The following is a 23,952-nucleotide window of genomic DNA, read 5'->3' as shown; positions in this document are numbered from 1 at the left end:
ATTTTATTCTACTTTCACTTCTATGCACAACTTCCATTTGCTTTAAAAAACCTATTGTATTGCACATTTAAAAGAGAATTTTAGCTGAGTTATTTTCCTGTGCTACAGAGATTTAGCCATGTGACTTGTAGTGAATTTATTCAGTTACACTGCTGAATCTTCAGAGATTTTGTAAGCTAACTATTTTTGGTTTTGTTTTTAACTATATTACATAAATTATACATTTGCTTGGTTCTGTAGTGCTGTTACAATATTAGGTAAATAACAAAGCTCCATGTTTTCATATCCCCAAAGCTTTTTGACTTCATTTCTTGCTCAAGATTTCTGTGCATTTTGCACTGGGAAACAGAGCTGTCTGGTGATATACCAGGGTAGAGAGCAGGCTCAGTAGCAGAGCTGGAAGTCAAGCAGCTAGAATATTTATGCCAAACTCTCTTGCTCTTCTTAGTCTGAACAAGACCGTCTTGCTTATTGCTAAATATTTCATCATAGTGAAAGGGCAGAAAAAATAAAAATCGGGCATAGGAATGACATAGTGTATTTTATAACTGTAACTATATTAGCTAAATTTCAAGTAAGCCATCTAAAAAATTCCAGTAGCTCATAAAATACATGAAAATAATGGTCTTTACTACAATTCAGCCAACTGAAGTGCACAGGCACTAAAGTAACATTATTCTCAAATTTAATACGATCCATAAGACATTACAGTAAGGAGCACATTTAGAAGCAAGGAGCACAAAGCACTTTACAAACATTAATGAATTAAGTGTCACAACACCCTGGTAAGGAGGGGAAATGTCATTATCTTCATTTTATATATTAGCAAACCTGATTAGAGCAGACTGCACAGGAAGCCTGTTGCAGAACTCTGAATATAACCCAGATCACCTGACTTCCAGTCCTCTGTCCTCGCCACAAGATCATCCTCCTCTGTCCATTAATACAATTAAGCAAGTGAAGAAAACGTATTAAAGTGCAGATTAGATTGCAAATGCTATTATTTAATGTCCTGCTGCACAAGACTAGAAGGAAATGGAAACACAGAGTCCATTTTCTATTATATTCCCCATATGAATATAGTAGAAAATGAAGCTTTAAAATTGTTGTTGATAATTTGACTGAATTTCTTAATTCTATTTTACCCTTTCTAGTTTTAAGCTTGGCTTAAAGCAGAGAAGATCCTCACATGGATTAAACTGCAGCTTTCCAAGTGCTCAGATACCTCAATTTATTTTTAGACTGTGCAAGTTAGCAACAGTACAAAGTTTATTGGGAAGAAATGGACTTTTCTGCTGTTATTTATTGATACCGCTTTTAGGCTCTGTCAGCTAGTAAGTTGTTTCTCTTAAAGAGCAGACAAATATTAAACTTATTAACTTAAATTAGAGCTAATCAAAGGGGCACCCTGATAAGTCAGGAGGCAGAAATCCTTGAAAAACAGACTATGTATGCAAACGAAGTGATAGCTTTCTTCCACTATACTACAACTATGTTTTAATCCTGTTACAAACTGAAAGCGAGATGAGAGTTCACAGCCTACAGCGCTGTTCATTTGAATCTTTCCTGAAAGCCATTTTTTGCCACTGTGATGGGTTTTACAGCTTGTACGGAGGACCTGTGCCAGGGAGCAGGGCAGGGATGAGCCCTTCCATTATCCACAGGCTCTCTCTGGAAGTCAGTGTTAACCGATGGTACCTAAACCTGTGATCAGCCCAGTACCTCTAGAAGCCAGCTGGGTGAAACTCCATCCCCCCAAATCACCTATTTCTATTTCTTCTGGAGAACGTCACAGACCATGTACTATTAAGAGCTTAAGTTACCATCTTGGGTAACTCTCAAGTCTTGCAATATTATTTTCCAAACTGTAAAGTGTAAAATCTGTAAGATTAATTTCAGGACACCTAGAACATCAGGCAAATAACAAGCCTTCCCCTGGAGGTGAGAAGGGCTCCACCTGCAGAGCTGAACAGAATTGAGACGACAAGCCTTGAAAAAGTCCCTGGGTATAGAGTTTGGATAACATCTCTTGGTCATCTCTACTTAATATGCTGTGGTTTGCCTTGCAGCATAGTCTCAGAGCCTGCAAACTGAATTCTTTTCAGATGAAACTGAAGTGGAAGGAGAGCTCCAGAAGCACAGCAAAGGTGCTGACCGTTAATAGATGCTCAGCCACTGGATCAGACTAGAGATACGGCTAAGCAATCCCCACCCTGAGATGTCCATAGTTAGGTCCTCTAAACTGGCTGCTTCACAGATCTGCTTATATTGCACAGCATGCCTTGGTAATATGGACTAGCCGCTGCCAGCCCCTTTCTCTGCTTACCAAAGCACCTGATTTGAGGCTTTCTGAGGGTTCAGTGAACAACACCATACCGTACAAATCTGGAAGTCCTCTGCTGTATAGGCAGATCCAATGGTATACAGAGCAGCTGCTGTTATCGCCTGGCTGGGTAATCCTGTTGGTGATTAGGCTACTTTACTCTTAGACCTATTCTTCCAGGGGAACAATATTTCTTTCAGTATCAGGCCGTGAATTATTCCCTAAGGCACTGCACAGCTTCTCCAGTTACATTCTGGGACAAGAATTGGAGCAGTAGAAAACATACATTTTTCAGTCCATAACCAAATGCAAATTGCATGTGGTTTTGGTTATACTGAGCTTTTGGTTAGTGTCTTGAACTATATCACATCCACTTTATGAGGTTCCATCAAGCTGAGAAAATGTTGTGCTTAAACACATATGTGTTTTCTATTAAAAACAAAACAAAACAACAAACAGTGATGCATTTTTAATATAACTAAGTTACACTTGCAGCATAGGCAATGAGGAATGTGCATTAGGCTTGGTATTTCTGTTTTCACATTATTTGTGAGCTCCAGTCTATGCCTTGCATTTGCCTTGGTATGTCCCATGGCAAACCCCCAACCTGCAAAGTTTCATTGTGCCATTTGTAATTTAAAATGAATATCCTCACAAATACACAATCTGCCTATAAAGCTTTGAACAAACATTTGAAAAGGAAGACGCTTTCTATGAGCGGATATTGAGTATTGCAGTTTTTGCATAGTGTGTTTAGAACCAACTTCTGGGACAGGACCCTCCATCCCACACCTGTGCAACAGGTCCCGCAGGCAGGAGAATGCCAGCCCCTTTGTAGTGCGGTGGGCTCAGAGGCCAGTGCATACACACATCAGTCTCAGCCTCAGCCTTCTGTAGTTGGGGCTGTCCTGAGGCCTCCCTTGAGAAAGAGCACTCCGGGGAGCTTTTTGTTTTCCAGCATGTCTCCTGGTTCAGTATGTTTCCTCTCGGGGCTCCTGTGGGTTACTGTGGGAGGGACCAACTGGGTATCAGCACAAAAGAGTAAAGAAGCCATGCTGAATCAGATAGATGGCTTATGTGACTTTCCAGTGAGTCTGCCTGGAACTCAACTAGCCAACTGCCTCTGTGCTTTTAATCATGTTTCTCTCCATATTTCTCCTTTGGGACTTGGCTGCATTGCTCTCAAACAAAATGGGATTTATTCTGGCTTATGCCATTAAGTATATCTGAATTGGAATAGTTCCAAAAAAGAGAAGCCAAATGGAAGCCAAATGGCTTCCTTTACCAGCTACTGCTCACCTAACATAGTTTGTATTTCATTTTCACTCTGAAGAGCATCTTACTAAACAGTTTCCCAGAAAGGAGCTGCACAACAGCCAGTGTCTCCTGAGTCCAGAGCAACGTACGTTTCTTTGATGAAACAGAACACAGGCTTCCATTTAGCATACAAAGACGAGTAGGCAGCATATTTGCAACTTTCCCTATCTATTGCTTCTCTAAGGACACAGTCAGATAAGTGAGTATGACCAACACTGAGCAAATTAAGACATCATCATCCTCAGTTGTTACTGTTGTACCAAGTGGAAAACTAAATGAATGTTCCCACAATTCTCACTGTGCATGGCCCCACCCAAAGTAAACAGGGACACAAAAGCCAGCTAGCAGTGAGAAGGATTCCTTTTCTATTCCAAAGCCCAGACCCCATCTGGAAGCAGGGAACCTCTTGCAAAACTCTCACTGAGGCAAATGTTTGTGTGTGCAGAGGCTGCAGTGCATCAGCACCTGCATGAATTGAGTGCATGATATCGCCCACTGCAAACAATCCAACTAATTAGAAGAATGGCTATTTACCTGTTGCTCATCAAAATCTTTTTGTCTTGTTTTCATATTCTGACCACTTCATTATGTAAGTTATCATTTCTGCTTTCTTGGGGAGTTCAGTCTTGCCTGAAAAATTTTTAAGTATGACATTTCATGGATTTTTTCAGTCTAGAAGATTAAAATTTAAGCAACTGTTCAATATCTTTCTTTTTGTGGCCCTAGATTCCAGTGCATGTTACTTACAATACTGTACAGTAATATATATCCATTATTCCAAGCATGCATTAGAATCCTCATTACATATTATTACATGAAAGCAAATCTAGCTTTTCATCATTTACTCCTTAGGTAAGTGTTTAGCGTTTAATACAAAATTACTACTTAGAATTTTTACACAAAGAAAATAAATTCTTGTTCTAAATTTTTGTGAAATGGAGACTTTGTATAGAACGAAATGGCTTACAGCAATAGTAAGTAGGAGTAATCTCTAACAAATTTGTTTGAGATTAGCACTGACTTTCCTGCAGTACAGAATCTTATATAATTGCCTGTTAGACAATGAACTTAAGTTTGTCAAAGGTAGACAAAAAAGATTATTAAAACATTTATAATTGTGATATATCGCTCAACAGATTTTTAAATATTATACAATGCTACAAATACCATGGGTCTTAGCCATGGTTGTACTCTGAAAAGTGGTTCATATTCCACAGAGATCCATAAATTAGGGTCTCTAGCAGTAATATTAGAGTTCAACCACTAAATAATTGAAGTCACTCATGAATCTGATGTCACAGAACTTAATCCTGAACTTCTAGACCAAAACCGCTCATTTTATGGGAATAAGAGGCTTCCTTTCCATGTCATCCCAAACTCAGAGTCCTTTCTGTTTCAGTTAATGTACTGGTTGTATATATTTTAAGACCTTACATTTTGCTAATGATTCTGTTGAAGATGTGCAAACTCTTCCACCTTCTTACAACTGTATAAGATTAGCATTGTAAACAGAAGTCAAAGTGGTAATAAAGATCCTCAGGTGGGCTCAGTTTAAGGAGGTGTTGTTGTACAGTGCTATTATTTCTATAATTTTACATTATCAAATTACTTTTTTTTTTTTTTTCTAGAAAACACTTAGATCGCCCTGAAGTCATTCTTTAATTCAGCTAAATAGTTAGCAATGTGAAGGAACTGAAAGGAAGGTTACCCAACCATTCTTTTACACTGTGTGTTCATTACGGCAAATAATTTTGAAAAGTCACAGGAAATCCTTTGGTTTCAATACAAACTGAAGTGCAAAAATTGTGGTTATTTGTTTTTTTCCAGTATATGACATTTTAGACTTTCAGGTGACTCAGATGTTCTGTATTGCATGAAAGATTTAGAAGAGAGTTATCTTGAACTTTGCAATATCAGCCCTAACACATAACGGCTCTCATTGTTCAACCAAGAGGTTCCAGTAAATTGAACCTGATTTTGTGAGAAGTTTTTCTGTAGATGCTTTTTATTTTTTTCCCCCAGAAAGTCTGCATCTATAGAACTGAAGTGTAGGCACTCTCCCTTAGCCTCACAGAAGATTCACAGTTGGAATATTTGAAGGAATGAGAGTGCAAAATGTCAGTTTAGGTTTTACAGGCAGAAATTTACAAGCTTTTTTTTCAAACCTTTGGCCAAATTAAAAAATAGTAATAAAAGTAATCACTTTTTAAAACTGTCATAAACTGTTGGAGAACAGAAGAGATAACAGATGTGGTTCATGCCATACAGTGAGTTTATGTCTCTGTGATCTCAGCACTTCAGATGAATGAACCACTCTGGCTAAAAGTGCATTCTAGTGAGGTCTCCAGTCCATGGTCTGGTTTAAAGGAGAATTTGATTCAGTTCCTTCTAACCCATCCCTAAAAGGCTTCTTTACCAAAAAAGAGGAAGCGTTCAGCTCAAAGAAACATTTTTTTTTCCCCAACAGAAAAGAACTTAGAAATAAAACATACTGAGTCTTTACTCGTAACCATGTCCCTTGAATATGAGGGCACAGCAAAGCTCCAGCTGCCCTGTTTCTGCACCCAAAGGAGAGTCAAAGAAAAGATATGTACCCTTATATTGTTAAGAGATGATAGGAAACCTCCTTTCTCATAAACGTCAAAGCATGCTCCTGTATTCTCCAAGCACCATTACGAAGACTAAACACATTTAATCCTAGTTTAGAGAGATTTTAATCTTTTCAGTTGGTGTAGGAAGCAAAGCAGAACAGCACACCTCAGATCAAGAGTAAGAGTAACCTGGGAGGGCAGCAGCACCTGACTATACTCCTTTTTTATGAGGCTGCTAGGTAAGATTTTCTTCCCTTGCCTCATCTTTGCTTCCTAGCCCCTTTGTAAGGGGCCATGTTTCACTCCTGACAGTTTGCATCTAAACATGAAATGTTTCATTTCCTTTCTCTCCTAAATTTCTAAAACTTAGTAAGAAAATAAAAACAATCTTCTCTCAAGAAATTGACTCAAGCCAGTTACCCTGTATAATTTAGGAAAGAAAAGCATTTTAGCTTTTCAGGATGAAGAGTGCAATATTAATCATAATAAAATATAAGAGAATGCAGACCTTTGTATTTCAAGTGATTTCAAGCTTTTATTTGTCTCCTATTGCATGTGCAAAAGCAGTAATAAAAATTTAAAGGCATCAATTTATATAATGCAGCATAGTCTGTACCTCAATATTTTCACTATTTTTTTCCCACAGAGCAATTTGAGTCAAATCTTTGTTTTAAAAGCTTTATGTACACATTTCATCCAAAGCCTTATTAAATTTACATTCATGTCTCCAAGTAGTAATGCTTTCTGTCATTAAAAAAAGTTTCAAAATGGCAATCATTTGAAGGCTTATGTCTATAATATTTAATTAACTAAATGATATTTTTTTTTCAAACCTTTATTTTATTAAACAGTAAGTCTGAAAAAAATAAAGGGAAATCCATTTGAACCTAAGAGGATATTGGTTGTGTCCCAGGGGATCGTCAGGAGAACGGATGTAGTGATTTTTTTATTACTCCAAGTTTGATTAAATTGTAATGTACAAAAATCCCCCTGCCCCCACCAAAATATGTAATTAATGATAAAATAAAAGCCATGTGCTTTTAAACTATTTTAAAATTACTTGCCTGTTAAGCTCTATTTTTATCTCACCTTAAACTTTTTAAGTACTATCTGATTTAACAAAAGATGGCAAATATTAGACAAGAAATGAGATGAAGATTGCTTTTTCCTGGAAGAACAGGAATTTCCTCTGAGTTGAATTCTTGCAGAGCTCATGCCCTGAATTTCAGTAGATCTAATGCATCTCTGTTTTTGTTGCTGTTGGCATTATTATCTCTGTTGAAAGAATGCTTAACAGCCCAGGCTGAATTAAGGCTATACATAATACACAAACATAGCAAAACCATGTCTCTGTATGTAAAGACTTTCTAATCCATGATAAAAAACCTTGTTATGAAATGCAAACAGATAAATTCTTAATCAGAATTGTTTTGTAAATAAAGAGATTAGAAATGAAAGTGAGTTCTAAAATACACTCCGAATTAGAGCCCTTTAGAAGGACACCATCAATTTAGTAATTGGACTTTCATCTGAAAAGTTTATTTACTACTTTTATAAGCAACACCCATTTGGGTGATCATGCATGGAAATATTAATGGGGCCAGAGGAAAAAACTGCGTAAGACTACAGAAAATCACAATCAACCCTCTAATGTTTTCATGGGCAGTTTTGGCCAGGGAGATCCCTACCTGACGTGAAGGGCAAATGCAACCACTTCTCCCAGCCCTCTCCCGTGTTCCTGTTTTAAGGGCCTAGACGCTCGGTGCTGAGCCTGGCTGTGTGGAGGACCTGTGGCAATCTCCCTTAGAAATGAAATGCCAGGGCTTGCTCTCATGTCCTCGAGTGTCCCAGCAGTACTGCTCTGCTTCTGCAGGCTCAGGACAGGTAATTTTGGGACAGCAGAAGAGTGCTTGCAGCAAGCACACAGCTTTAGCCTAACATGCTGAACAGCACCGCAGCCTGTCCCCTTCACAGCATGGCGCAGGAACCTAGCACGTGCGGCAGGACCCAGAGCAACGCTGCAGGCCCATCCAGTCTGGAAAAGGGGAGCAGCCAAGTCACTGACTAGCAGGAAATGCCTGTCTGGGGAATGGGGAGATTACAGGTGGGAGTGTGGCATGGGAAAGGGCAGGGTTACCGCCTTTCCTGAACAAAGGCGTCCTTACAGAAAATTGTGAAGTGGTGGAGAGATCATTGGAGATTCTTCATGATTATCTGTAGCTGTTTAACTATGTCTTGAAAACTAACTAAAATGGAAATTCTGAAAGTATTTTTCTAATATTTCTCTATTGAAAGAGTACATCTTATAATTAAATTATTATTATTATTATTGTAACAGCTGACTCTGAATTCACTGTATCACACTGAATTCTTGTATTCTAGCAGAATATCATCAGTTGTGGAGTCACTGAGGCCATACTTTGCCTTCATGAACATCTATGCTACCCCACTGAAGGGATTTAACTCACCAGAGCTTGGCAACTGGTGATGTACAAGATAGAAAAAAACACACATCATTGCCTCCACACTGATAAAAAGCAGGAGTCTTGGCTGCTTCTTTACTGTTACAGTAAGAGTGTATAGCTATGAATGCACATTACCAGTAGATATGTTTAATAAGAAGGGGTCTTTTTAATATAAACTTTATGCTTTAAGATGTCTAAGGCTTTACAGGCCATGTAGAAAATTAGATTCCCTAAAATTCTGGATTCCAATCTTGCAAGAAATCCTATTTACACTGAAAAATGCTATTCCACACATTTGTAAAATAAAAAATGAAAATAGTGCAGACAGAGGCACTGTGATCTTCAGTCTGAGTGGGATAAAGTTCTGCAAGCTGCCAGAGAATAACAAGACATTATGCTCACAAGAGGCCAGTTGTTTTCCTTTCTTAACATTAGCCTTCTTACCCAAGACAATGGGAAGGATCTAATGTCCATGAAGCAACTTTTTTTGGCAGAGTTTGCAGACAGCTATTCCACACCCAGACATATTATTTATGACAGCAATCTAATTACTTTGTGAACAAAAAAGTCAGAACTGAAACTACTTCAGTAAATTTAAGATCAGGAGATAGACAACTGGTAAGATGAAAACCTGGTAACGTAAGACAAGATAAGATAAAGATACCTGACTATATTCTACTCTAAATTACAGTCCCATCAAATTTGTGTGCTTGGGTTTGTGTGGGTGCACTGATGGCTGAGCTTGGCCTAGAAACTTAGAATATTTAGTTACAACTTGATGATCAAGTTGGTCTTAACTCAGCCAAGCAGAGATTCACAGGGTATTAAATTGCTGCTCACGTAATTACATGATTAGGTGATAGTTTCCAGTTATGTCAGCCTAGTAGTAGTAAGTATGAGAAAAAAAAAGTCTTTCTCTCCTCCTTAAAATGACAGCAGATAAAGTATTTCTGTGACATGGTTCAGATTTGCAGGTTTAGTCCCCAGTTTCCTCAACTCCAAATGGGTACACACGGACTGTGCCTGCCTCATTGGTCATACATGAGCAGGCAGTCACTCACTAACACCCACTGAGCACAAAGCCAGTGCAGCTGTGCTCAGGCTGGCTTGTATGCCTTCTTGTTTGCAGATTCAGTTTTCTGAGACCAGTTAGCACAAAAATAGAGCATCTGCAGTTGCATATTTCCCTGTAATGTGTATAACAGTAGCTGTTATGCAAGAAGACTACACAGCTGTTTCTCTATGATTCTTCTTGGTTATGGTAATCAGGGAAGGGAGGCCACAGCCATCCTCTCTTATTTCCTTCCCTCTTCATGTGAATTTGCAGTTGATGTACATAGATATGGTTACTGTCCCTTATCCTTTTCTATAACCATCTCTCCCACTCCTGTTCTCTTTTTTCATCACCCTTACAGTAAAGGTTGTTATTTTCAAAAGAATGGCCTTTTCTTTTGAATTTGCTAACTTTTGTCCATGCCATTTCAAAGCGTAAGTACATACTTGTAGACCTAACTACTTCCCTAAAGGCAAACTGTACCCCAGCTCACACAGGGCTGCAGACCATCCCATACTGATCCTCCTCCATATCTGAGCCATACCTTTCACTAAATCTTGCTTGGGGCAATTCCTGGAATACTCCCTTTGAGAAGTCTGGAAAAATGAAAGCTGGAGAACGCTAATTCCGCCTCCTCTAGCCTTGTGCCATAATCTTAAACTTTATAAATTTCAGCACACACATTCTTTCCATATTCATTAAACATATAAATATATGATGTGTAGAATTCTCATATGAAGTTTTAAAAAAACATGTAATTTCAGTTGTGAACAGCTGAAATGTTTTTTGTTTTGCTTTTATATCTGTATGTGCATTTGTGCTTAACATTGGAATAGTGAGGTATTAGATACGAACAGAAATGAGAGAATGCATAACGTAGTCGTATGTCATCCATTCATTGCACAGCAGTTGACTACAGCTTTGAATGTCTTGTAACTTTCAATTATACAGTCCAATAAACTACTGCTATCTAACACCACCCTACCCTCACATATCCTGACAGCTGTAATACTTTGGCACCATACAGTTCTCTGTTTGCTCGCATCATTATAACCTCAAGGCACGAACTGCACCTGGGTATAACGACACATTCTTGGGGCACTTTTATAACAAACTCTGTCTGCATTGCAAAGCTGGTTGAGAGTAATTTTACTGAGAGTTTTCTCTATCGCATTTTGGAATTAGTTAAAACCTTGGGGAAATAATGGAAACAAAAGTTTGAGTTTGCCTGTTTAAATTGCATCTATTCTAGCAGGACTTGCTTGTTAAACTTCAATCACCAAATCTTTTTGGTATAGTCTATTTCTAAGGCAGGAGAGATTTTCCCATTACATTGTTTCTCATTACACGTTTCTGAATGGAACTGCCTCGCAACTAAAAGCAAGCCTTTCTCCAGAAAATGTATTTTAGGTATTCAAATATGCATAGTTAGGAAGGTCATTTACAACACAGTCATGGGTGACGTGCAGTAATGGCAGAATGCTAAAGTGAAGCAAGGAGATAGACCAAAGCAACTGCATTGGATAAGATGCAATACTTTTACAAGAAGGAAAAAAAACAAACAGATTCCCACGTACCATAAAAGGAGGAAAATAAATATCTAATTTAGCATCAAATTAATTAACATTGCTCAAGATAAATCTCATCACATCCCAGAAATGTTATGATTCAGATTGCTTATACCTGCGGAGGAGCAAATGACTTCAGATTACAGATATTATATGGTATCTTCCTTTGAGTGTTGGGTCCTTATTCAGAAATAGGCGTGTATTTAAAAAGAAGATTTTTCAAAGAGACAAATTGATTTCTAGCAAACACAGACCACCTAGTCCATCCTAAACTAAAGGCCTTTTGTACCTTTGAAAATATTTCCTATTGACTTCAATACATACTTGAAGCTAAGCACGGTTTTTAGAACTGAATAAAGATTATCTTAAGCATACATTTAAATGTTTTGCTGAATTTCATTCTGGGAAGAACCAGCATAAAATGGAAGTTAGTTTAAATCTCTTGAGTACACTCCAACGTGGACTATTCAGGTATCCCCACTTGAATTGACTGTTCAAATGGCAAAGCCCATGAAATACCCTGAAGCTTCTTGACTCCTGTGCATCCTAGAACAGCACTGAACCAGCCAGATCCAGACTTTCACCTGTACTCCACAGCCAGAGCTCCTCTCCCTTTCCCTACAATATACCCTGCACTCAGCACTCGCAGAAAGCTAGCTGAGCACAGCAAGGGGAAAAATTATACCTCAGGAGTATAAGTAACCACTTACTTTTAAGTCTGTCCGAACTATGATGCTACAAACGTTATTTGTCTGATTTCACTATGATTTGCCCTAACTTGTCTTTTCTTTGCCTTGGTCCATAACAGCTCTTAGATTTTAATCTCTCTTGCCCTTAGTCTTGAATCTTCTTGCATGGCTCAGAGTCATACTACCTGTTCTGGCTTTCTCCCTCATTTATTGTCTTCATTTTAAAATCACTGACAGTAAGGTCTAGCAGTTCATGTTTTGACAGAGCAATATATGACATCAAGGCAGCGTAAGAGTAACACACTCTCTAATCTTCAGACAGCTGTCTCATTCCAGAGTTTCAGTATTAAACATTAAACATTTTTGGACTATTTTTCATGACTTTTATAGTAAGAGTCTTTTATAGGTTTGTTTTTTTTTTTTTTTTTTTTTTTTGTGTATGTGTGTGTCATTGCTTATAACTATAATCTGGAATTGGAAACTTACCACAAAGAAATAATTCCCTCTTCACTTTCAGATTCAGAGATTTGTTGTGGAGACTGTGAGATCTTTTCCAGGCTCCAAATTCAGAGTTGTATAACACCATTATAGTTGAAAAGTGTTTTCTGTAGAGAGACAGAGAGGTTCTTACTAGCAGACATTCTTTCTGGTCACAAAACAGGGGAAAATAAGAGCAAATGTTCATTGTGGTAAAGGCAACAACAGTACCCATGCCACTAATGGCAAATTCTAGCATTTTTTCAATACGTAAACAACATTTTCAGCTATACCTGGACATCAGCAAGAGCTGCAAACTAACCAATAACATTTGACAGACATGCTTAAGATTTCACACTTTTCTTTTAAAATACAGGCACTTGGATGTGGGTGTGTGGCGCAGGCCATCCTTAGCCGAGGAGCACATGGCGGGCCCATGACAGTCTCTGTTGGATTTGCAATGGCAGTCACCATAGCAGTGTACGTGTCTGGGGGGATTTCTGGTAAGTGACTTCTGTTTTCTGATATAGCATTTATTGCCACAATTTTAAGGCTACCTTATTATATTATTTCCAATTCATGGAATAAACAGTTATGTATCTATTAGTAACAAACACCATTACAACAGAATCTGCATCAGAGTTTTGCTAGTAATTATTTTGTGTTCTTGTTTCCTTCTATTTTTCTGTTTGATAACCAGTTCCAACAAATTCTAATCCGAACTATACAATGTGGTAGTTCACACCCTTGGCACACCTCTGGCCTTTATGAGCAGTGGTCTGTGCAAACCAGAAATCTATTTGGTGTTGCTTTGAGAATTCTGTCAATAATAACCAGGAAAAGATTAGAGAGAATCCTGCATTCACCAAGTAAAATGGTTGCCAGCCAGGTAGGAGGTAGGACAACCCATGAAAGGGTATAAGCAGCAGAGTTCGCTTTAGAGAGTACAATTCAACTCTCCATGTCTTATAACGAGCAAGTCCTCTCCTTGCCCCAAATTTTAAAAGAAACTCGCTTTGTTTGTTCTCAGAAAAAACAGATTAGAGAAAGCAGAAACAGCAAAAAGATTCAGTACTTGAGATACATTCTGTGATACACTATCAGTGTACTGTCATTGTCCCTTTGTTTCTGCTTTAATGTTTCCTCTATATATTGGTCAGGAATCCTAAGAATGGCTAAGCCACAGGTGTCTTTGTGTGCTACATTTGACATGCCTTGCTTCTCTACTATTCTCTACTACCTCTACTATTCAATTTGACCCAGTTAATACCAGGAACATTGGTATAACTGCTTTAACATTTTAATCCTCCCTGTAAAACAGAAACTCATGAGTTGTAATAATACACGGTGTATGTATTATAATACATAATACTCTGTGTTGTATGTGGAGTTTATATTGCTCTTAGAGCAAATGGTTCCCTTGTACTCCAGTTCCCATAGAGGAATTTCTGACCATTCATGAGGGGGGTAAAATTCAGCTGGGCAGGTATCTGTAGGTATGTATAACTGGATCAATAAATAGCTGCCACAGCAGAAACTACTGCGGCAATCTCTCTTCTACAGAGATTACAATTTCTTTTACAAAGCAGCAGGCATGAGGAAGTTTCTAAGTTCCTATTAGAAAGTGCTTGAGGTACTGCAAAACATGCAGTCTTGCTACTGTCATTGAAAGTGAGTAGAATGGTGCACTGATACCATGCAAAGTTAATTCAGCAGTACATTCCTATTGTCTGAACAACTTTAAGCTGCAGCTCTTGGTTTACACATAGGCAGGTAAAACCTTCTAATGCAGTATCATGAAAAAAATCTGTAAGGACACTAACCTTTCCTATATTTGCTTCTCTAAGGGCATTCATCTCTATTATAGAGAAAATTAGAGTTCAATTCTAGCAGGTCTCAGTGGTTGCAGAGGTTGCAGTATTGTGCTTCCTGAGTTTTTTTCCCACGACAAAGGATTCTGCATGCAGTGCATTTTCTCTATTAAAGAATAGGAACAAACACTTCAATAGGCTGGGACAACATCTGATTACTGGTAGACATTTTAGAATATCAGTTCCCATATATCCTTTTTAGCAAATTCCATGGCTCTTTGGCCATGAAGTCTCATGTTTACGTATTGGTAAAATATTTTGCATCAACTCTTTGTGGAATTCTAAACTCACAGTAACACAAAATATATTGTCTTCACTTGGTGAACTTGAGCTCTTTTATCTAGGTAAATTCCCTTTAAAGCTTTTTTCCATCTCATTTTCCTCAATCTCTATATAATTTCTCACCATTTTTTCAAATTTAGCATTTCAGACAAACTCATCATTGTGATCACTGTAACTAGAAAAAATGGGGAAGTTTCCAAACCAGACTTTATTTATTTTTTAAATCAGGAGACTGCCAGTGGCACAGGAACCAAGAATCTTTTAAGTCCTCTATGTCAGCATGAGAGCCTTCAACAAGACTTTTCCTTTGCAGATTTAATGTTAATCAGACTGCTAATATTAATATGACATGTCCTGACCATCATAATCACCCTGTATTATATACAGGTGGGGAACAGTATCAGGTGTTGAAAGAAAGTAAAATGATTCATTCCAGCCAGAGTAAAGAACAAAAGACAAGACAACAATTTATCAAAATTCACATGAAGGGCTGTTAAACAAGGTGCCATCCATCTATCTGCTCTGCACTGAAGAATTTGAAACACAGTGAGGAATTCAAAATTAATTCAAGACTGATGCTACCAGGTCAGAGTTTTGGAAATGATACAAAGAAGGTTTTATCCAGCTTGTTATCTGTGTTTGTCAGTTCTTTATGTATCAAAGGTGCCTGGATTTCAAAAGATAATGACTCAGTGACCTGAAGTGCAAGCAAACACAGAAACTGTACATAGAGGCCCTTTCTCCAACACTATCCTTTGACAGACAAAGGTCACTCTCTTTTATTTATTTTATTAAAGACAAAGGCCATTTTTTCTGATAGCAGTATGGACTGAAATGTGACTTTGCCTGGAAGGTAAGCAATGGACTTGCTACATCCTTGCAATGCTTGTGTTTTACTGTATTTTTACCATGGAATACATCTGTTTATTTATTTGGCAAGAAATTTGGATTTTTTAAGTATAAACTACATATTTGTGAAAACTGAAGTTTTCCAAAGGCATTCAACACTTTTTTTTCCCTATGTTGATAAAAGATATTGAGGAAAGTGACTAGCATGTAGTATGATAATAAATACATTTCAGAAATTAAAACCATCACAAAGACTTCCAGTGTTGCTGAAGTCTCCTATGTGTGAGTTCAGGTGTAGCTACTCCTAAATGTGAAGGAGGGAAATTGCAGAGGAATTCTCTGATTTGGTACAGGTGCCTTATCAGTTCCCTCATTGCAGAACCTCCTGCAGGGTGTAAGAGCTTGATGAAAATGTGTGATAAAGAATTATGCACTACTTTCCCCTCTCCCATCTGGGCATAGCTCACCAGCAGTCAGCATGAAGCTGGGCAGCCCTAATATTATTTTATGTTCACGAAAACAGAGGTAACCCCTTGCTGAAGAGAGGGACGTGAACATGACTTAAATCCATTTCTCTTGAGTGTAGTCAAGATCTAGCTCAAGATTCAGAATATGATCAAGTTGGTAATCGTCCTTACTTTCAATACATGACTGTTAAATTGAATCAATGTTTTGCTGCCCCAGTCCTCCCTTAAAAATGGATGAAAAGCCAAAGTCCTTGAGGAGAGAGAATATCTGCAGAGTGATGGACCCTCCCATCACAACCAATAGGACAGATTCAGGCTTTTTCTAGAAAAGTTATCTGTAGATTCATAGATTATATATTGCAGGACAGCATTCTGATACATAGCACAGTCTGCGAACATCAGTAGGGAAGCTCTTAGTGGATCTTCGGCTCCCTCCTCCTCCCCTCCTCCTCCCCCTCAGTTTCATCCAACTTATTTCAGTTTAATTGCAAACAGCATTTAGTCGCAAAATAACCTCTGGGAAACCATGTACATAGTCTCATGCTCAAAAGTGCCCATGTTTTTGCAAATCCTTCACCTATTCTCATGTATCTGAGTCATTCATATGACTTACTTTGTGATTTATTTTTCAGGTGGTCACATAAACCCAGCCGTTTCATTAGCCATGTGCGTGACTGGAAGATTAAAATGGACCAAATTACCAATTTACATATTAGCACAACTCCTGGGAGCATTTGTTGGAGCAGCTGCTGTCTTTGGGATTTATTACGGTGAGTACACCTTAGACATGGTCATGGGACAAACTAGAGGTCAGGCTGTCTCTAAGGCCCCAGTTTTTCAATAAATGCCAAGCAGGCAGAGGACTGTTAACACAGAGCTAATGGCAGGACTGAGGCTGAAACCATAAAGAAGAAAGGAAGAAGTATAAAGAATTTGAAGAAAAAAAAAAAGGCTCAAACGTTCCAGATATCCTACAACTTTTCTGAAACACTAATACTGCAGGAAATGTTCTGAAATTTAGAAAAATTATTCTTGGGAAATCAGATACTCTGAGATCATGTATTTCTCAGTAAGGATTTTAAATTACTTAATAGCCAGGATATAGGGCTATTCATCTTCCAGGCAAATTAGAAACATTAAAGACGTGATCCAAGTGCCTGTAGGCTAGTATCACCAATGCCATTCATTGAGGTTACAGGATATGAGATCAAGTCCCTCCTGACTAAACTGCAGACCACCCTAGACAGAGAACTCTCCAAGGCAATGAACTCCAGGTAGTGATGAAGGGGTCATACACTGGGGGGAGGCGGGAGAGATTACCCCTATCCTTTAGGCATGTTTCTATTTTATAGTGTGCCACAAAGGGAAAAACAACTCGGTAAATCTTTGACTTACATACACAGGTGTCCCTGAGTTGATGAATCCATGCAGTCAGATCAGTTCCTTTAATCACCTCCTCCAAAATTCTGCTTCTGCCCCAGCCTCCCTTCTCCAAAGCTCCTCTTACTGCATTGTGTCTCCAGAGTGCTGGGTCTGGATGCAAGAAAATAAAAAAATAAGAAAGGAAATGCCTACTGTAAATCAGTTAGGTGCTCAGTACCGATAGAAATAAGGAGCAGGGAAAAAAAAAGAAGAAAAAAAACAAGTTAGGAACTGTGGTTACTATTTTGGGCTTGGTGGTATTTTTTATTTGATTGTTTGGTTTTGGTTTTGTTTGTTTAAGGTTAGTGTTAGAGTTTGGGAACTTCAGGGCTTGCTATCAAATTATTCTGATGCAGAAGTCATATTATACTATTTAAAATAGACTTAAAATATACTAACATAGATGCATGTGGACTTACAAACACACTAACTTAAATAAACAATGAAGTGAAGTTTTGGGCTTAGCCCTTCCCTTCCCCTTGTGGACGACTAGCATAGCAGTTGGGTGTTAAGCTCATGCAGAGTGAAAAAATCAAACTTCTTTAGAAGAGGAGATCTCTCAGGAGAGCTCATACCCAGAACAAGTCAGTGCACAACTGTCAAAGAGAATAGCAGTAATTCCTCCTGGCTGGGAATTCCAAAAGTTTACAAAGTACAGTCAGGATGCTATGCATTTCTCAGGGCATTGTGCTAAATATTGCACCTCTTACAGAATAATGCAAATGTGCTCAGAATCAGAAAACTACCTTGCGCTGATTTTGGAGCAATGTGCAGGAGGGGAAAAAAAGCCCCATTTTGAAGGCTGTGGTACATAAAACAAGTCCTTCAATGCACAGGAGGAGAGATGAGACAGGAGGGAATGAGCACATCACCTCAAATCCATTGACTATGCTCCCAGATAAAATAAACATTTTCAGATGAGAATATGAAGTGCACACATCTATCAAATATATTCTAGTCCAAGAAAACCTAATGTTTATGGAGAAGTGCAACCAGGTAATTGCTGTTTTCTATAGACGCCTTTATGGAGTACAGCAACGGAACACTTGAAGTCACAGGACCTAATGCCACAGCACATATCTTTGCAACATATCCAGCTCCATATCTATCCCTCATAAATGGATTTGCAGATCAGGTAAGTGCACTTGCTGTCTTGACTCTACAAATTAAACATACTGAAAACTATAAAACTAGGCAATAAAAAATACATAGCTCTTTAACGGGTCTGATGACTCTCACCATTTTGGTCATACATCACTATGTACAATAGCAATGAGAATGCAATGCTGTTTGCGGGGGTTACATTTTAGTCATATTTTACAAGAACGTTAATTTCAAGTTGTTCTTTCCACATACATCATATTAATTGTTGCACTCTACATGTGTTTAATGTGATATGTGTAAGAGGTTTTCCCCAGCATAAATCAGTGTTTCTCCATAAACTTCAGCAGCACTATGTCTATTTGCATCAACAGCCAGCTCATTTCGTGGATCTGTTATTCCTTAAGAAATGCTTAAACAGCCATGGTAACACGTGAGTTTTCTGCTACCATAAGCCTCCTCTCCAACCTTCTCTTTGCAAATAGATTTGTGATATTTGTTATTCTTTCAAACCACTGAATCTCCAAAATTCTCTACTTCATTTCCAGTCTGTATCTTCTAGTCCCACTTACCAACAGTGAAAAATGCAGCTTCATATCTCCTAACTACTTCTAATTAATTTACCTGTTTTCTTCAGGCATACATGAAACAAATACTGTGCAACTGAGCTATGAAAAACTAGGGATTGCTAGAGCACAGGAATTCCTCATGTAAAGGGCAGGACAATTGTGAAATCTGAACAAAAACAAACAAACAACAACAAACCTTAACACCTTTGTTGTGACTTTTTGTGACAATTTCTGAATTTTGTTTTGGAGCAGTCAGCAGATTTTTCTTTCCATTAAGATCCTTTTGCCAATGGATATTTTAAAATCAAAACCAGATGAAGTAAAAACAAACAAACAAACAAAACAAAACCAAAAAAAAGCAAAAGAAAGCCCAAACTTGTCACTTTAAAATCAATGTAAAAATTGTATGTTTTGACATTGCTAAAACTTCTTTCTGTTTTTCCATAAAGTTAATTATTAGCAAAATCAGCATTTACAAAACATTTGATTTAAGCAGAGCAGCACTTCCATCAGAAAGTCATTCCAAGAAAATTTCTTTCACCAGCTCAATTAGTACATGCAATAGAGAGATCATGAGATCATGTTACAGTCACACATGCAACCTTAATGCAGGTGATTTGGGTAAGTTTTTAGCTGCTCAGTTTTGATGTTGTAGACTTCACTTTTTTCCCCTGTGCTATGAAGTGTCTGGATAAAGAGGTGCATATTTAGTCTGGTAATTTATTAGAATAAGCTACTGTCACGTAAAGCACTTTTTTATCAATGTAGTGGCAGAGCAGAACTACAAAAAAAAAAAAAAAACAACAACCAAAAAAACCTGTTGAACTGAACAGAAAAAAGATGTGGAAACAAAGCATTAGACCTCACACAGGAAATACCTTTTAAATCCTCTGTTTTTCCACACCAGGTTGTTGGAGAGTTTTTGCTATCTACTGAGCACATTTCTTGTTCTTTTCTTTCATCACACATATCTAAATTTCTTATTACTGTGAACTAGAGAGACACCAGGTTCAAACTTCGATACTTTGTATAGTGGGATAGATCTAAATACCAGCTTTAAGCCACCACAATCCACAGAGATGTTGTAGCTCTTCTTTTCATTATTAGAAGCAACCTGCACATATTTATTCAATATTCTTTTCTTTGCATTGGCCAGGTGATGTCAACAGCTGTTCTTCTTCTGGCTATATTTGCTATTTTTGACACCAGAAATAACAGAGTACCAAAGGGCCTGGAGCCAATTGCAGTTGGACTTCTTATAATCGTTCTTACTTGCTCCCTGGGAATGAACAGTGGCTGTGCCATGAACCCAGCCAGGGACCTTGGCCCAAGGCTCTTCACAGCCATTGCGGGATGGGGAATGGAAGTATTCACGTAAGTAAGCCTAGATATGAAGTGAAATGCTTTTGGCTGAAATTGCTTCCTAGGAAAGTAGGATACTGATCCAACATGGTACCAAGTCATCCTTTATATACATATAGGTAATTCTTTGCATACCAGAAACTACTCATGCACTTTGTCAGACATGCTCTAGGTACTGGGCTTTAAAAAGGATTTCCTGCTTCTAGGGCAAATCAAGCACACATTATCTCTAATATCAATCATTGCTTCAAGTAGACCCTTCCCAAAATATTAGAAATTCTTAGAGGTCACTGAAAATATAAAATAAGTGCTTTCTTCTCTTCTCCTGCAGCTTTTGGAAAAAAAAGAAATCATGAGAGAGTTAGGTGGGAATATATACTGTGTGCTATATAAAAACACAGATGTATCAGACTGATTTAATCTGTTATTACTACTGACTTATTGCAGAAATATACAACAGCCTAAAAGCCTGACTTCCTGGCTGGGAGTGAAGGAGTAAATGAAAGAAAGCTCCCTTCATTTCCCCACATTTCAGAGCACGCTCTCAAATCCCTGTGCATGTGTGCACACAGGCACACACACACTCTTGGCTGGCCAAACACATAGCTAATTAGTTGCACATCAAATCCACAGTTTACACATATCCAGTGTAAAAGCCACTCTGGGAAATCTAAGTGAGAGTAATCTGTCATCAGTAGTTGAATCTTCTGGTTTATTTTTGTATGGTTTGTTTTTCCGGTTATTTACAAGTAAGAATCCCCAGAAGTACTGTACACTGCTACAGAACCCTACCTAATGGAGATTTCATTTTAGCTACTCCACTAAGTACAAATAATCTGTATTTATTTAGTATGACTTCCATCTACACAAATCATGTGCCTTGCTAGAGGAGTACAGTAGCAAGGCTTTTCTCATACAAAAGAGCAAGACACACAGAACAGAGGAAACAGGCACAAAGTCATGCCACAGGCCAGCTGCAAGGCTGGGATGTAACACAGCTTTTGTGAGCCCAAGGCTGAAGTCTGCTCTCTAGCCCAGTTACCTCTGAACTTTTCCTCCTCAGCAGCTCTGACCACTGTGCCATTAGACTGCGCTTCTTAGAATGGCAGCCTGCAGAGTGATATCCCATACCAAGCATCCAATACCTCTTATTAGTTGTTTACTATAATATTAACTATAGCATTACGTCTTAGAATCTGTAACATATTATGAAGTTTGCTATTGCATTGCTGAAAAGTTTGAAAGCCTGATTGTACTGTGATCTAGTCACAGAATACCTGTGAACTGCACTCCTCTCCAAAAGTAACATCACATGACATTACAATTTACAGTACTTAAGAAATTACAAGGAAAGTCTACATCTATACCAACACGGTCTCTTCCCTAAATTAATTTTAGGATTTATATACAAGGCAGAAATGTATTCCCACTGTAAAAACCATACTAGGAAATCTAAAAATGGGAATATAATAAGCGAGATATGATATCTCTGGTCATGGCCAGAATAAACTTATAGCAGTCTCAGGGAAGTATGAATTGAGAAAGAAGTTTTCCTCTCTACCTTCAGTTAGAATCCTACAGCTATAACCAATTTCAAGGGGGTGGTACAACACGAATATTTTCTCATCCATTTACAGAGCAAACCCGTATGGGACTTAGGAAGAACTCGAGCTTTGTTAGGTACCTGGAAGCCTTGGATCAGCTGCAGGCCACATGAGAAGTCTGTACAATCGTAGCTGGGATCCTGAGCCGCCTTGTGCTCTGCTGGCATCACATATGTACAAGGGACTTAAGTGATACAGCCAAAGTTGATAACTAAACCTTGGATGTCTCAGCTTAACCAGGATTCACAGCCTTGAGACGGGTGTTTAAGCTCTCTGGTAAAAGGCAGGAACTGAGACCTAAGCATGAAGCCTCTTCTGAGACATGAGGGAAGTGTTGCACAAACTGAGCAATAGGAAATACTGAAGAGACATTAAACACTGCCTGAAAGCATTTCACGAGGTGACTGAGTCACTCTGTCCAGGTCACTGAATGCTCAAGTGGTGTGTACAGAGTAGCCAGGGACCACCACAAAAGTATCACTTTGGACTAGGTTAAAGAAGGATGAGACTCTCTGACACCATGCTCCATACATTGAGATAATCAGTTCTCACAAGGAAAGTCCACTTTACCCTTTTTCATGCTTGACAGACCATTAAATTCTAGTTTTTATCTGGCAGAGAGCTGTGAGTACACCGGAGGGCGTTCTCCCACTGGACCATGGTGTTGTCCAGAGGTTTGAGAGGCAGCTGAGATGGGGTCTATAAATGTTGCTGTTACTGGCACGCACACACCTGAAGGAGCAGTTTCCCCAACACCTGCTCCTAGGGACACAGGCTGTGGCATGGTTTCCCTAGCTTTAACCAGCCTAGCTTTGGTTAGAGGCTCCCTAAGAAGCTGTTCTGACTGGCTGCACCTGGATGGGTGTGGGTGTCCACACGGCCTGCTCTGCAGAGCTGTGGTCAGCACGGCGGCCTGATCCTGCGCAGGCTGCCCTGCTTGGTGGGTGCCTCAGAAGCACTGTCCCTGTCATGGGAGGCAACGGCAGGCTTTAGGGACCTGCACGTTTCTAGTGATTTGCCTTGTAACGACGGAGACAAACAGCAGTCTTCCTTAAGCACACACCTAATACTTGAATACGCTCAGAAAAATCCCACTTTTGGTTAGCGCAGTTTCGACTGTCGCGAGAGAGCCGCCGGAGCTGTGGGTACGAAGCCCCGGCCCGGATGGTGACGAAGGTATCACCGCGACGAGGCAGCGGGAGGGCGAGCGGCAGCCCCCGGCCGGCCGGGCCCTGTCAGGCGGCGGGGCGCGGAGCCGACGCGCGGGAACGCTGACACCTCGCGGCCGGCGGCGCTGCTCCAGGGAGCTCTGCTCACTGCTCTCTGTGCTCGTCACAGGGAGCTCTTGCGCCTGTTTCAGTGAAGGAGGGTTGAGGGTCACGGAAACTCGTAGCTCAGCCGTGCCCCGATCTCATTTCAGCTTTGGCATCACGCTCTGCAAAGGCTTTGCAGCCACCGTCTTAGCAGAGGATGTCTGAAGCGCAGCTGGGAGCAGCTGCTGCAAGCCTAGGCCGTGGTCTGCAGGTCAGGCAGGAGCCGACAAGGCACAACTCAGGCCGTGGCACAAGCACAGAGAGAAACCTGCTGAGAAACACCTTCATTACACGCCTACACGTACACACATACACAGGGATTATATGCAGGTAGCTGATGTGGAGTGTGTTGTGCTGATTAATTCGGTAAGACCTTTGTCCATGCTTGTTCCAGAAACTCAGGGACTCAGCAAACATTCATGACTAAGCAACAAACAGATCTGTAAACTCAGTAGAACAATATCACGAGTTACATTATACCCACAGGGCAAAATTTAAGTAATTCTAAAGGCAAAATACGCACACATAAATGCACACAAGGCATTTTTACACAAGGAATAATAATATCATCAGTAATATCATCGGTAGGGCACTGTGAGATAAGCACTGCTCTGTTCTTGGATTGCAA

General features: G+C 39.2%; 1 protein-coding gene and 1 long non-coding RNA gene across 6 annotated transcripts in view; one reads left to right on the top strand and one right to left on the bottom strand.

The window, feature by feature from the left end:
• LOC136791726 (uncharacterized) overlaps positions 1-23,952 on the bottom strand; it is a 139,668-nt gene that overhangs the window by 9,572 nt on the left and 106,144 nt on the right. For all 3 annotated transcript variants that reach the window (XR_010834331.1, XR_010834332.1, XR_010834330.1), the window contains exons 4-7: positions 17,349-17,486; positions 14,308-14,461; positions 12,494-12,612; positions 4,175-4,270 (exon numbers count right to left, since the gene is read on the bottom strand). This is a non-coding gene — a long non-coding RNA (uncharacterized lncRNA). The remainder of the gene's footprint in view (positions 1-4,174; positions 4,271-12,493; positions 12,613-14,307; positions 14,462-17,348; positions 17,487-23,952) is intronic.
• Positions 1-23,952, top strand: part of AQP9 (aquaporin 9) — a 30,014-nt gene that overhangs the window by 1,084 nt on the left and 4,978 nt on the right. For all 3 annotated transcript variants that reach the window (XM_067004147.1, XM_013177546.3, XM_067004148.1), the window contains 4 exons: positions 12,861-12,987; positions 16,586-16,723; positions 18,392-18,510; positions 20,202-20,419. In XM_067004147.1, the coding sequence (XP_066860248.1) occupies positions 12,861-12,987; positions 16,586-16,723; positions 18,392-18,510; positions 20,202-20,419 (602 nt within the window). The remainder of the gene's footprint in view (positions 1-12,860; positions 12,988-16,585; positions 16,724-18,391; positions 18,511-20,201; positions 20,420-23,952) is intronic.

The sequence above is a fragment of the Anser cygnoides genome, chromosome 11 (assembly GCF_040182565.1).
Source record: "Anser cygnoides isolate HZ-2024a breed goose chromosome 11, Taihu_goose_T2T_genome, whole genome shotgun sequence".
NCBI classification, from domain to species: Eukaryota; Metazoa; Chordata; class Aves; order Anseriformes; family Anatidae; genus Anser; species Anser cygnoides.
The sequence above is the reverse complement of the archived record's forward strand: the minus strand, read 5'-3'. Positions and strand labels throughout refer to the sequence as shown.